The 14464-nt window shown below is 39.8% G+C and overlaps 2 protein-coding genes across 2 annotated transcripts in view; both read right to left on the minus strand.

Annotated features, from left to right (window-relative positions):
• Positions 1–5185, minus strand: part of LOC131885725 (uncharacterized) — a gene marked incomplete in the record, with an annotated part of 8119 nt that extends 2934 nt beyond the window's left edge. The window contains 3 exon segments of the mRNA XM_059233862.1: positions 4610–4645; positions 4715–4746; positions 4882–5185. Of these exon segments, the coding sequence (XP_059089845.1) occupies positions 4610–4645; positions 4715–4746; positions 4882–4975 (162 nt within the window).
• A 4146-nt stretch (positions 5186–9331) lies between these two features.
• LOC131884851 (uncharacterized) lies at positions 9332–10674 on the minus strand. Its single transcript, XM_059232744.1, has 3 exons — positions 10285–10674; positions 9869–10190; positions 9332–9788 (listed from the first exon to the last, which is right to left on the minus strand). Exons 1-3 carry the CDS (start codon positions 10641–10643, stop codon positions 9375–9377), a joined length of 1095 nt encoding a protein of 364 aa, XP_059088727.1. The 5' UTR covers positions 10644–10674; the 3' UTR covers positions 9332–9374.
• Between the last annotated feature and the right edge of the window lie 3790 nt (positions 10675–14464).

Consider the following 14464-nt stretch of genomic DNA (forward strand, 5'->3'; position numbering starts at 1 on the left):
ATACTTATGCGAATTCTCACAGACAGTTGAAATTGCGTGTTACATAAACATTTTCACTTGCAGCAAATTAAAACTCTTTCAATGTTAACAAAGTCCAAATTGCTCAAAATGAACAAATATGGTTATGGTGCGTCTACACGGGAAACATTCTGTCACAAAGTTTGCCTACCAATTTCGGAAATGTTTGGTATTTGACAAACAGTTCATCTCTGAGCCGTCTACACGAGAAACTACCCGATCAAAACGGTTTGACAAACATTTTGATTCAGATTTCTAATCAGATGAACTTGCCAGTGATCGTATCATTTCCCAATGGATCTTTCATTCAATATTTAGGTTATGCACGGTAAACAAGATGATTAGTATAATGAACATAGGGAAAACTGAGGAATGAAATTTGAAAAAAAACACCGATGGGCACTATCATGATGAGAATGTTTCGCTTTCCAAAAAGGTCCTTTATTTTGCCAATTTCAATCTGTGCGGTCACATGTTGGCTGAAACCGATTACTACTTGAAGGCGTGCTTTGCCTCGTTCTATGAACTATACCATAAGCCACCTGATGATTCACTTTGAATAACATTTTTGCTTTTCGAAAGGTTTTCCAAATTTATTTTGACTATAACTCATAAACCAATTGTTTGGAAACGAAAACCCGATCAACTTTCCAACTCATTATAATCGTGACTAAATGTACAACAGTTCTCCAATAATATCATAAACTATTTAATAGCCAAGCACGGGTCGAAATATGACAACGATATATAGTCCAAAGGTCATGTCAAAAACACAAATATAGTAAGAGCATTAAACATGATAAAGACAATTTGCATATTTATATGCAGTTAACATTACAGATGGCATTGACTATGAAGAGTTCAGTTTTATAGAACAAATAAGGACCCGCCCACAAGAACAGACGGCATTTCACAGGGAAGGTGATGGTCATGTGCTGCTTTAATGTAATGAGTCAGTGGGTAGGACTCGGTCCGTTGAGATCCGACTGATCTGGCTTTCATGGCTAAAATTGGCGGGCGGGAAATGAACGAAAGAGCAGCCAAAAGTGGCTGGCTGGTCTGGAGGCTGGGGTCAAGGCTGTATGTACGTAGAGGACCGATCATGGGCGTGTGTGTCGGCCGAGGGCTGACTAATAACCAGCCTAGAACCTGAGGTATGGGCCGATGATTCCGTTGTCTCTAATGATCTGATCCAACTTAAATCGGATCAGGCTTTGGGTTGGCTCGCTCAAGTCTTGCTCATGGACGGATGTAAAAGACCGGGCTGTCCATGACCGGGCTGAGCCCGAGGACAGGGTGGATGGGTTTACTGGGGTCGACACTTTCATTGTCTGGACGGGAGGAGATGAATCCGGATTCCGGAGATAGGTGTTGGTTGGTTGGTTGATCGATCTAGATCGATCTATCATCATGCAATCCTCGATAGGAAATGGAAGTGTGACTACTGCATTAAGAGGGGATGGGATGACATCTGATGACTTTGAACATTGATTGACGATTCCAGGCCCCATCTAACTTGGGGTTATTCTGCGTCAAAATGGACCACAATCAATACATTTTTCTTTCTTATAAACTGTCATGGATCGAATGAGTTAAGTTCTGTACTGGCTGAAAATGGACACCTTGGTTGGAAGGGCTGGGGAGGATGCTGTCGTCCATGAAATATTTGCTCTTTGGCAAACAATCTTTAAACATGTCCAAATCGAGAAATGTTTGTGAAATACTTGTGAAATGGCATGAACCACTGGAGTATGGACGGGGATGGTAAGGTTGAAAATTAGCAACTCCAATTCGAGTCAATGAATTAAATTCTTCTTCAAATAAGGCCTGCCCCAGATCCCGGCGATTGCGTATTTCAAATGTCAGCTCAATCAAACGACTGGGTCAAAAGTTATGCCCTCTCAAAGTGCAGGTACATTAACAGAGCACAGAATGAATGACTTAGCCCTCTTGTGGTAATCAATTACACAAGAGGGCTTAGTTCCGTTTCATTCATTGAAGAGCTTTGTAGTGCCTTTTGAGACGGCATAACTTTTGATCCAGTCGCTCGATCAAGCTGAAAATTGAAATGAGTAATTGCTGTAGCCTGGGATCATTCTCATTTGAAGAAGAACATAATGCGTTAACTCAATCGCGAAAAGCTCATTCCCAAACCAAGCGTCCCCGTCCATATTCCAGTTGTTCATGGAAATGGCAAACAATGTTTGTGAAATGGCTAATTACTTGCCAAAATATTTGTCGTGTAGCGCACCATTAGTTAGAAAGACTGTCATCAAATACAAGACTATCAACGCATTTTTGGGAGCTCTCTATGGAACAAAAAAAAAACCAAGAGTACCCCTTGAACAGACCGGAAAACTACATGTCCAAAAGAGCAAAACCAAATCAATCGTGCTTTTTAAGTTCCTAGAATTATCGGGGGAAAATTGTGAGGCTGACCTTTGAGAAGGTAAAGCCAAACGACTCATGTGAACTGGACGACATTTCCTCTAGAACCCTCTAAGGCATTGTAAGCGTGATAATCAGCCCCGTGACAAAGATAGCTAATGCATCATTTGGCCAAGGTGAATTCCTTTTCCTCTGCAAGATCTCCAAGATCATTTCCGTTTTCAACAAAGCTAACACCAAGCTCATGGAAAACTGTCGTACAATAGCTTTGCTTAATAAGGTAATCAAAATTATTGAAAAGGTGGCGAAAGACCAGATCATGGAATTTTGCGAAAAGGCTGCCTTCCTGCCTGATTCTCAGCATGGATACCGAAAGCACCGAAACACAGCCTCTGACATCAATGCCATGGATGCCAAAGCAATAGAGCTCAACCAGCAAGGCTTCGAGGTGGCTCTGTCAACCTTTGATCTATGTTCTGTGGTCGATTGTTGGACAACGACATCCTTGATGAGAAATTTCATTTGGTTAGCTTTGACCAAGCCAGTAGGCGTAGGGTAAGATCATACTTATCAAAGCTAAAACAAGTCCTCAAGCTTGGACCCAACACATCAGGCGAGGTCAACGTACCGTTTGGAACTGTTCAGGGCAATGTTATTGGCCCCACGCTCTTCCTATTATTGTACATGTCCGACATAGTAGAGCTTTGGACACCTCAGTTTTGGACGATTCTCAGTTGTCGTTGCGACGACGCCTGCGCCACTGTGAAGCTCTTACGACGACGAGCTCCTAAAAAGGCTTGAGTGTACATAGAAGTAAGACCTTTAAGGAACTCGCCTCTATATGTACACTCAAGCCTTTTTAAGAGCTCGTCGTTTGAAGAGCTTCACAGTTTGGACCTTAAACAGAACGAGTATCCGCTCACCGCTTTGGCGAGAGTATTTTCACACCTGTTAACGTCCAAGCCCCTAACTCCGAAGTACGGGGTTTAAAAACCAGGCCTCTGGACGAACTCCGCAACGCCCAAATCGAAATCGACGGTGACCCTCAAAATTCTTCACGTAAGAATGACCCCAGGACATTTCTATTATCAGTTCAATCAAATGACAGAATCGAAATTTATGCCGAATCAAAGGTCAAACATAACTCAACACAAAATGAACAAGCTATCCATCCCTCTTCTGATAATTGATTACAAGAACAGCAAGTACAAGAAGAGGCATTCTGTGCCTTGATTTGTTTTGCACTGTGAAAGGAGATTGCTTTTGATCGACTTGGGAAGGTTCAACTCGCATATGTTTCCACTTGTTCCAACATCAGAACTTCATCATTTTTGCCCTTAAAAAGCAGTTGATTTTGTCTCAAGTTCATGTAATGAGTTTGACATGGGAGTCCTCAAGGGGAGTTAGCCTGAGGGTTTTCAGCTCGATTAAACAACTAGTTTTACATACATAAATCCATAATTTTTGAAGGTCGTAAAAGATGTAGGTCTGATGCTGGAATTAGTGAAAACATGTTATCTCAACCATCCCTTGAACACACTGAATAAAATCTAATCCCATAAGCTAAAGCGAAGAGACTTGTAAAAAGTGCAAATAAAGAGAATAATGAATGAAGATCGGAAAAAGTGAAAGTAATATGTTTGTATGATTTGAACCGCCCGGGTCATTCGAACATGTGTGGACCATTAACGTTGATCAGGCGTGTCCAAAGATGGAGTTACCAGTTCACAACTGTCGACGGCTTCTTATCAGCGTCAATTCGTTGTGGATGAGGAAATATCTTCCATATTTGTCGCCGAAGTAACACAGTAAGTAATTTCACTAACAAGGGTATCAGACGAAAGCGTTTTTGGTACGCTTAAGTATGTGAAAGCAAGTGAATCATGCAACGTCAATCAAGGGGTTGCGAAGCAAAATATTGCATTAATATCGTGACAGTTCCGTCTGAACAATAAAACTCTAGTTCAATGTAACCTTCCTACAGATTTTTGACGGAGAAGGTCATTCCATGGGATGAATGGGCCTACCTTGTTGATATCGTAAATCTTGGTCACCTGAGGAATCTGATATTTTATGGTGGTTTTGGGACTGGATGGGGATCAATATCAAATCGTTGAATCAAATAAATATCATAGTTCTTCAATCATCAATCAAAGTATTGGCTCTCATTGATATGGTCGCAATCCTGACAAGTATAGCAGGCTCCATTTCTTGACGCGGATCCACTGCAAGGATCATTCTAGGATGAAAATCACGATTTAGAACTCAAAATCATGGGCTACTAATCGCAAATGTGTGCTCGTCTCACCTTAAATCGGACAATTTGAAAAATTGAAAGCACTGAAAGGAAATCGGTTATGAGTTGATTTTTAAAGCAAATTGAAAACCTCTCCGTGCAACATTGAAACATAACTTAAAATCACGAACACGTTAGATTTCAAACCAAACAAAGTTTCAAATGATGGCTTTGCTTACCTTTGCCGGATCTTGTGTTGTTTGGCGAAGTTAATACAACCTCAACGGTGCAAAAGCCGAAAACCAAGGCCAAGATCGTTAACCAAGAGCTCATTTTGTTGATACCTGATCCCGCTTGCGATCAGCAATGACTGAGAGAATGTCATTAGGCTCCATGAAATAGGAATTTGCACAACGAGCGCTCGGAGCAGAATAGGTTACGTGGAGGTTGGTTTACATTGGAGTCAGTTTCAGACCGTTTCAATTTCTTGATATCTAGTAAAATGTCTAGAGATCATCAGGTTTACGGAACAGATGAAGGATTTTCAGGGAATTTCTTGCACAACGCTCAAATGTTTAATCACAGCTGACGTTTTATGTTAGAAACTGAATTATTACATATCCTCATCGACTTTTGTTTTCCGAGTGATGACACAAAAACACCGCGGGGACAACCAATTTTGGGATTCCAATCACTCACTTTAAACTCCTTCCTGATGAAACTATGGCCAATGGAATAAAGATGTTTTAAAACGGTTCCATCATGAGGTAGTAAATCTTTACAATTATTCTAATATGGGAATAAAAGGCACCAAAATAATCAAATGCAATTTAAAACAGCTCTAAAGGACGAAATAAAAGTGCGAGGTGTTAGATCAAGAAAGCAAAAATGTATAATTGCATGTTTCTGACTTAGTTTTTGCTTGATTTTTTTAACGATAACTTTCTACAATATAAAACAAAACAGAAGTAGAATAAAGTAAAAGGGACTTAAAAACGCCCCTTCATTGTTATATTTACTGGTTCAAGGAGGAAGCAATCATGATAGCATCTTTTTCTGGATACCCAGACATCTTTTGTGATGTTGGCCTTGATAGTAAACATTCCTGTGAAGGTTGGAATCAGTCAAATTCTTCTTGAATCCTCGAAAATATAGTCAAAAGGTTGTGGTCAGAGGGAAGTACCGATTCCAAGAAAACTCCTTGGTTATGACATATTTTGCTTTTCTTTGTTTCAAGCTGCTTTCTTGTTGGTCAACCTTTTCTTTACTTTAAGGAAAAAAAAATTGTGCCTAATGACTATTTGTAAAGGGGTTCAGTTTGTTTATTTTGTTTCGACTGGTGTATCAACGTTGGTCGTGAATCTAATTGCAAGAAAATAATATTTTTTTTTCTCGAACTCTCCCTTTTCAGTGGACTTTTAGTATAAACGAAGATGTCCGTCCAAACGAAATTACGTATGCAAATTTTCCCTATTTCTTTCAAACATATATGGGGTCAGTTCCAGGAAAAATGCGATACAAAAACACTTGACACATTGGAGAACTTAAAAAAAAGTACAATACACTGGAAAACTTAAGACAGTACAGTACTCAATATACTCTAAGCTTGGAAATTTCTTTTTATAATCTAACCATTGAGATTGATACCAGGGCAAAATCTTTTGAAGCCCAATTACATAAATACCTACCTAGCTTTTCTATTTCCAATTTTTCGCAACAAAAACCATTCAACCATCAATTTCATGAGGTGTTGAGTATTTTTGGGCATACAGTTTGTGCTGTGACCTCACTAAGGTGTTCAGTTTTTTTCTTGTACAATTATCCGGTGTGTCAATTCTGCTAACTCTAATTTGTTGGTGGATCAGATATCATGTGAATATCAAGTTTAAAAAAAATGAATCTCTTTTTCGTCTTGAAGTGTTGGGGATTCTATTCATAGTAGCTGGAAGGAAGTCCGCACAAAAAGAAGAAATAAGTCAGTGGTTTCTTAAAATTTTCAGTTGTCTTGAGTTTCCCATGAGTCTAATTTTCCTTCGTGTCTAGTTTTCCTTTATGTCGAGCTTTCCAGTGGGAAGAGTTATCCAAAGTGTATTGTCAAGTCACCCATGAACCGATTCAATCTAAATAAAGGTCTCCATAGAGCATGATCATTTGCGAATAGAGAGTATAGTGGCTCAAGAGGTCAGATCGATTCCGCATTTTAGTACGGTTATCCAACTGAAAAAGCATAAAAAGCAAGTCATTGAAGGGGAATTCGTTAATGGATTGAACTCCATATACGTAAACTTTAAGTATCAATGAATAGAATAATTGTGATCTTAATTACAATACCTCCGGGGATAACACTCACTGCGGAAAGTAGAAAAAGCCCGAGAATGAAAAATCAAAAGAACAGTCGTTTTGTCAAATGCTTGAGGCATATTTTGAAAGAAGGATAGGGCAAAGCGCTGAATTACAAGGTAGTATCATCTCATCCAAGCACCCTCTTGAAAATCTACCATCGTTAATTTAAGACCCAGAAAGCACGAGCTACTCTGTATTGAACAAGAGCAATAGCCTTACTAATAGTCTCTTTGTGAACAAGTCTTCTGTTTCCCTGTTTCTGTCGTGCCACCAGACATGTTTGTCGGATATTTCATCAAATTCTTTTTCTATTGAAAGGTTATCCCCGGAATAACATCCCCTAAATAGGTACCTTGTACCTTCGTATCAAGGAGCCAAAAAGTATTTTCAAGATTGCCTTTTGTCCATGCGAAAATTAAATTCGATCTCTGCTCATTGCCCCACTCCAACTTGAAAAAAAAATGGTATGAAATTCAAATTATTTTCTCATTAAAGCCTTTGCGAATTGACTCTGATCATCGACCATCCAATGGTCAAATAGAGGGAATCCTGCATGATAGACCATCCCTTACCAATTGCTTTCCTTGTTTAATGTTTTTTAACAACTCCACTCCATATTTCTACCACCAACACCCACTTAGGGTTAAAAGTCCAATGGACCAAACCCAACTTGATTGGATCAAGTTAACTAATTTTGAACCTAACGAAACTTTAGCTCTACTATGCTTTAACCAATGTTTGAAGTTTGAAGGTGTCTATGTGTAGTCCATTGTTTTGTTGGGGAGTATATACTTTGGCATTTGGAAATTGTTATCGTTTAACTACCTCTAAAAAAATCACCACCTCAAGCATGTAATCAATAAAATGGGTCAATAGCGTTACTACCTCTGAGGTAAGAGCTCAAAAAGCAGGTCTATGTCTTGGACACTTTTTGATTAGAGGCAAATCAGGCCCTGCTCTCCATATTTTACTAGTGGACCTTAGAGAAAACATATTGGGTCACATCATGAGACCGAATGACATGAATAATCATTTGAAGAAGAAAAACGAATGCAAGTAAGAAATAGTGCTGAATGAAACCGGTTGAGTTTTTAGGGCTGTGAAGAGACCTTGAGTGTCTCAAAGATTCTGATCATTTTTGCGAACAAATTATTCTTGCAGTACAAATCAAATCTAGATTGAGTTTGGGACTGTTTTGTAATCGGCTAACTAATTTGTTTGATCCAAATAGTAATTGCGTTTTTCATCACTCGTTCACATCAATTCATGGAATTATTTCATTGCATATGATTTCTTTCTCCGAATTAAAAAATAAATCAATACAACTGATGCTTACCACCAATGGGGATCTTTCTGTGTCCACTTCTGTTTTCTCAAGAATTAGAATGCCTTCACTAGCGACCCTCTCATTAGAAGCAATTTCAACCCTCAAATATTTTGTAAGCAAATCTGATGTCTAATTTCCGGCAACGTGTTTAATTCGTGTACAAAGTTCTCACGCACAATTTCCACCTCAGCAGAAGTTGCAAAAATACACTATAAAGTATGTTTCTGGCCCTGTTTCCTGTCCGTTTCTAACACGATATCCGTCGCTCTTTCAAAAAATGATCCATCAACATTCTTGACGAGCAAATTTGGTTAATTATACAAGGGTTTCACTCGGTGTTCAGCCAACCATGAGGCTTTGAGACGGTGTGTTCAATTCAATTCGTTCGACAAAAACCTGTCCAATATTGGTTCGTGAGACGACATGCATAGCATATTTCCCCTAAATTGGATGTTGAGACTGGTCGTCAAGCAGAACACAAAAAACGCTATCCCATGAATATTGAAAAATGCAAATCAGATTATTGTGCTGTTTTTGCTTACCAAATACACACTTTGGAGACATCCTTGGGCAAGCATAAGAAACTTTACAGCAGTAAGATCTTTTGCGACATGGTTTTTTGCTCAGGGCTATGTCAAGTCAAACCTGAGATTTCAAATTATCTTCTTTATACAAAACTATCTGGTAAAGGTAGATGCGACCTTTGTCATTATTGATCCACAGAAGACACTGCAATACTTTTTGCCCTATATTATGGTTACTAATTTATGGGTACAGGAGAAGACAAATGGAAGCAGAAACTACAAATTGAGTCCAAAAAAAACCCTAAGTACAACCTCGTTGGTTGCGGGTCGAATTTTTGAGGGTCATTGTACTTGTGACCTCAACAAAATTGCCCTACTTTGTGATGTTGTAGTGGGTTGACTAACTCTCTTCATTGGACTAACTACGATTACATAATACAATAAACGTCGTGAAGTGATAGTGTTATCTACGACACAATAAATGACGAGTAAAAATCAGAGCTGATTGATAATATTTCAATTTTGACCGATTGGACATTTATTCCGACCGGGGAGAAAAAGTCGGCCCTCGAGGTTTGAAAATGAAATCCTCGTCGATGGTTTTAGCCAGCTGCATAGCCCGTTTGAAGCTTTCGCTTTCTTTCTCCATCCCATTCCAAGCTCTCATGGTGGATTTCAACATGCGGGGATGCTCCTTCGATATAAAGCTCAATTCCTCTTTCATAGCCACGCCTTCAATCACACTCTTCATGGACATTTCCCGAGCTCTGGTATTCTGACTCAAGTCCACTTCAAGAGCATTGAGATCTCTGCTTTTTTGAATGAAAAGGGTTCCTTTGGATTCCCTGAAACGGCTTGTCGTTGAAGTGTTTGACTTGTTGCCGCAACATTTGGATTCGATGCATTCCAAAATCTTCCTCGAAGCTTCCGCTCTTTCAGGAGTTACGAAGGCCTAACCGTATAATATCCACAAAAATAGGCATGAGTATCAGATAAGCTTATTTTAAGCATCAGAAATATTTGTCAACGAACCTCGATCGAGTTCATGGCAGAGCTCTCAAATGCGGGTTGCGGGGAACTCAAGGGTGCCATCTTAACGGCCGTGCGAGCGTTACTGGCAAAGCATGGAAATGGCGGGGTTTGGATGTCGTCATTCATGAAGGCAATCTGATGGGAGCCGAATCCCGTGTTGATGTTACACGTCCGGAAGGCAGTGGCAACTAGGGGAGCCAATAAGCAACTCGTGGACAAAGGATTGGTCGGGATGGCTGGGGTGGGCAGGAAGGGAATAAATTCATCGATGTATGAGGCCGTGCTGCATTGATCCATGCATCCCCTGGAGAATCTGGGTACCCTTTAATAATAATAAAAAAAATACAGTTTTGAGCTTCATTTTGGAGCTTATATATGCATGCATACATAAGAGTCAAAAATGGTTGGCAGCTTACATAGACAACGATCCCCAGTGGAAGTAGGTGATAACAAGAGCCGGATGACAGCTCTTGTCAATTGGCAATTGAAGAGCGGCAATGGCGGCCAATCGTTTTTGGAACAAGAACCCATCGAAGGAAGTGGGCGTGCCATCGAAGTGAATGATGGTGCTATCTGGTTGAGGGAAGGCCAAGAAGTTGCCCACCCGAATCCGTTTGATAATTCGCTCCACATCTTCATAAGCTTGGGTCCAACGGGTGTCATTGGTTCGGAAGCAATCCGAGCCACAAGTGCAATCTTGACCGGCGAAGGAGGAGGGAAACACCGTTAGGAGTCCAATGAGGCAAAAGAAGAGGGCGATCCTGTTAGTTGACATGATGAAAACTCACTAACTATTCCATTGACTTGAGGGTTTATATAGCACATACTGAATGGTGTAATTTGTGAAAGCTGTGCTTTGTGCATCGGTTAACAATGATCGAGTTGATTAACTACATTGAATTAAATGCTGCTTTGAGCACAACAGATGGAAGCTACTCAATTTAAGAGTGAAATGATTTCGATTGATTTTTTTATTTTTGGCTTTCTTCACATTGTATCAGAACAGTTCTTTTGAACTGTATGACTTTTTTTCGTTGTTTAATGAGTAATTGTTGTTAATCCAGGTTGCATTCCTCTTTCATCGCAAAAACTGGGTCTCTTTTGAAAAGAGTCTGATTTCTATCAATGTCTCGATATGACAATGTCATTTTACGATCAGGTACTTGTCCTGGTTACCTTCGGTCTGGATTTAGATTTGAGGTAGTGCTCCAATTTGTTTCAGATACAAGTGAAGAAATTCTAAAGTCTTATACGTGTTCATTAGAGGAGCGATTCGAGCTAATCACCTCTTTATGGTCCGTCAGCGTTTCTGGATGCTGCCAGGTTTGTAAAAAATTCCAAGATACGGCGTGCATTCTGCCATGAAGGTGCTCAATTTTGGGACTGAGTATTGAGTTCAAAACTTATTGTAGCAATATAATTACGGATCACAAGCAATGTCTGCAACCATTTTGGATCAGAACAAAGATGACCGTTTTTGTTCATATGCAGAAATGTGGTAGTACAGATACACTATTTGCGTCGGTCGATATTTGGTCATGTCGTAGAACAAATTTAAACATAATGAAAATGGTTGAATATGTGATGAAAAATGCTTGCAAATGGTCAGAGTAATACGATAATTAACTAGGTTTGTACTCATCATTTGATGAAGCATTCTCAAAGTAGGTTTGATTTGTTTTGACCACTGAAGCAATAAAAACCATAGCACTGGGTTTGGTCGACTAGCATATTTGCATATCGACTACCAGACCCTCCCCTTCAACGTCGGACTATAAAATCTTCACCTCTTTTCCCTTGGTCACGTAAAGTTCAGAGCCATTTCATCTTTAAATGATTTATTTTTGACTTGCTCCCCACCATGAAAGCATCTGGCAGCCTATCTACATATGTTCATCTTGAAAGTTAAATTTGATTGATAGCTTGTCTAGATCATGCGAAAGGGTGGTCAGATCTGCTTCAAGCGTCTTTGAAATGAGACCCATCAGAGCGAGAAGAGTCACATAAACAATAATTAGTATTCCCCCAACCATTGAGCTTTCAAAAGTGATGTCTCCATTCACGAACCGTTGAACAATAGATTTGCTTGTTCTGCTTGTCTAATGTTTGCATGTCAGTGTTCTGGAAACGCACAATTTCTACTCATCGCTGGGAACGAAGGCAAAAAAAGTTTCGCAGGATCTTGCTCTAAAGAAACATGTGCGACACATATCGAGACCGGACCATTCTCAACTTTGACAACTAAAATAGAGTGCCAGACCAGAACGTAATGTAGCGGTTGACTTGCCTTGTCAAGTGGATGATCTCGGGCACAGGAAGGCATGACCAATCCGACTGACTATAGATATTTGTTAACGTCAGTCTTGGAGACATTGATCGTCACGTTATGAGATTCAGACACCTGAACATGAAAAGTGCTTTTTTTATCCATTCAAGCCACAGCCAAGATTGGTTACATGTACACCAACAAAACAAATAAAAAACTTGAGGCTTTTCACCTTGATGAACAAGAGTGCTTCTTCATTTAATTCGATTTACTCATTTAAATCTTGTCACCCTATCACAACTTGCTGGGGTTGAAAACTTCTTTCTCGGTTCATCAGTCCAAATGGCGATGAAATACGAATAAGAATTGGCACGGACTCATCAGTAAAACTAATAGACAAGTCATCCCAACTCATAGGACAACTGCTCAAGGTCTAAGGTGACCTTGAGCACGCTATCAAACCAGTAAGAAAACTGAGCTTATCCATGAAGCCAAACTTATTCGAGACACACAGTTTGGTCTGATATTCGCCCTTTCAATTCAGTGACTATCATGAAGAACCTCAATTGAACCACTTGCAAATTATTTTGATTGGTGGGAATTCTCGCCCACTAATTTGAAATATTGGCATGAGCTCAATGGATCGGTTTGTACTACGTACCAACAAGGTTAGCTGCTTTTTGCAAAGCCCTTTGACAGTTTTTGAAATCGTCCGTGCAGAATGAAGGCAATGTGCGTGTTCAAGTCCACCAAGAGATCCCCTTAGACATTGAGATTACTGAATGAGCTATTATTCATGAGGCGTCTGTTTCCTTCGTAAACAATCTAACCATGACATCGTGGAAAAAAAGCATGGCTTTGTGTGAGCACTTACGAGGCACTTTTTCTACGGCATTATTCGTATCACTGTTATAGGTGGACACGTATTCGGCAATTAGGATTTTCCTGAAATGGAATTGAAGAGATATACGGCGTATGCGACACAGTTTTGAACTTGGGAAAATATATTCGTACGAAAAGTACTGAAGTAAACTGTGAGTTATCTGCTACTTAAAAGTGATGAGTATTTGTATCTAGAAGCATATTCACTATGGAACTTGTTGATTTTTCCCTTTCAGTCTCCTACAAAAATGCAGAGACGTAGCTTTAGAACAATCTACTGCTCTCATTCAAGGAGTTTGGGATTTGTAAAAAACACTCTCCAAAGAATGTAGGATCTAAAATGAGGAGGAGGGGGCCGGAAAATACTTGACTTAAAACAAAAACACTGAATAGCACTGCAGCAAACAGTAGGCTCCAGAAGAGAATCCCTTCTGTTTCCATTTCCCCCTCCTCTCGCCTATCTCAATTCCCTTAAGTCCGAAAGCGAAATTGTGAAAAGAGAGGGGTTTGTGCAAAAGACGTAACTGTTTATCCGTGCAATCGTTTCGATTCGAGCTCTTCGACCAAAAACTCAGGAAAATTGATTTTACTTTACTGGCATCTATTTTTGAAATACGGAATGAAGGTAAATCTGCCAGGGCAGTTGTTTGCCATTCCAATGTCATTCGAAGATGATACTTTATTCTTTCCAAATTCAAAGTGCCAATTGACTTGAACGAAAATGAGTAAACCGTATCTTGGCTTGCTTCTCTGTTGTTTCGTGTGTTCACACTTTGTCCCAAAAGTACCTAGGTAGTTACTGAATTATGATTTTTGTTCGTTTGAAGCGTCAACCATAACAGAAGACTAAGAAGTAATGTCATACTTTTCCGTTTCAAAGTCACGTAACTCAAAGGATAACCTAGAAAACCAAGTTAGGTGCCTAAATTTTGAAACATGAAAATGCCGCGAAGAGGCTAAAAGGGACTAAAACAACATTTTACCCATTATAATATTTCTTTTTGCATTCTGAAACCTGTTTTTGTATATTTACACCTTTTTGTGAATTTGCCCAGCTTTTTTCCAGGCATTCCCACCTTTTCCATTTTTCTTAACTTAGAAATAATACATTGGCCAGGCTTGCTTGGGTACCGCATTGTTAGAGCATCGCTTTCCAATTAGCGACTCCTGGTTCGATCCCAGACTAGCCGAGTTCAAGCTTCTTTGCAGTATTTAATTACAGCATAAGTTTCTGCTTTAACAGCTTAAATGGGCGAACCTGCGGCCGTGGTCATTCCCGAGGGTGAGGTAATAATTGATGTTGGCTGTGACGACGATGTGGGAATATCCCTCAATTGGGACACCCATCTTCAGATGGCAGGCCGACCGAGAGAGCTGCCATCTGACTTCGTAACAAACAAAACAATATTTCGGCCCAAAAGGCAACTTTTTTTTAGGTCTAGTTGCTA

The sequence above is a fragment of the Tigriopus californicus genome, chromosome 8 (assembly GCF_007210705.1).
Source record: "Tigriopus californicus strain San Diego chromosome 8, Tcal_SD_v2.1, whole genome shotgun sequence".
NCBI lineage: Eukaryota > Metazoa > Arthropoda > Copepoda > Harpacticoida > Harpacticidae > Tigriopus > Tigriopus californicus.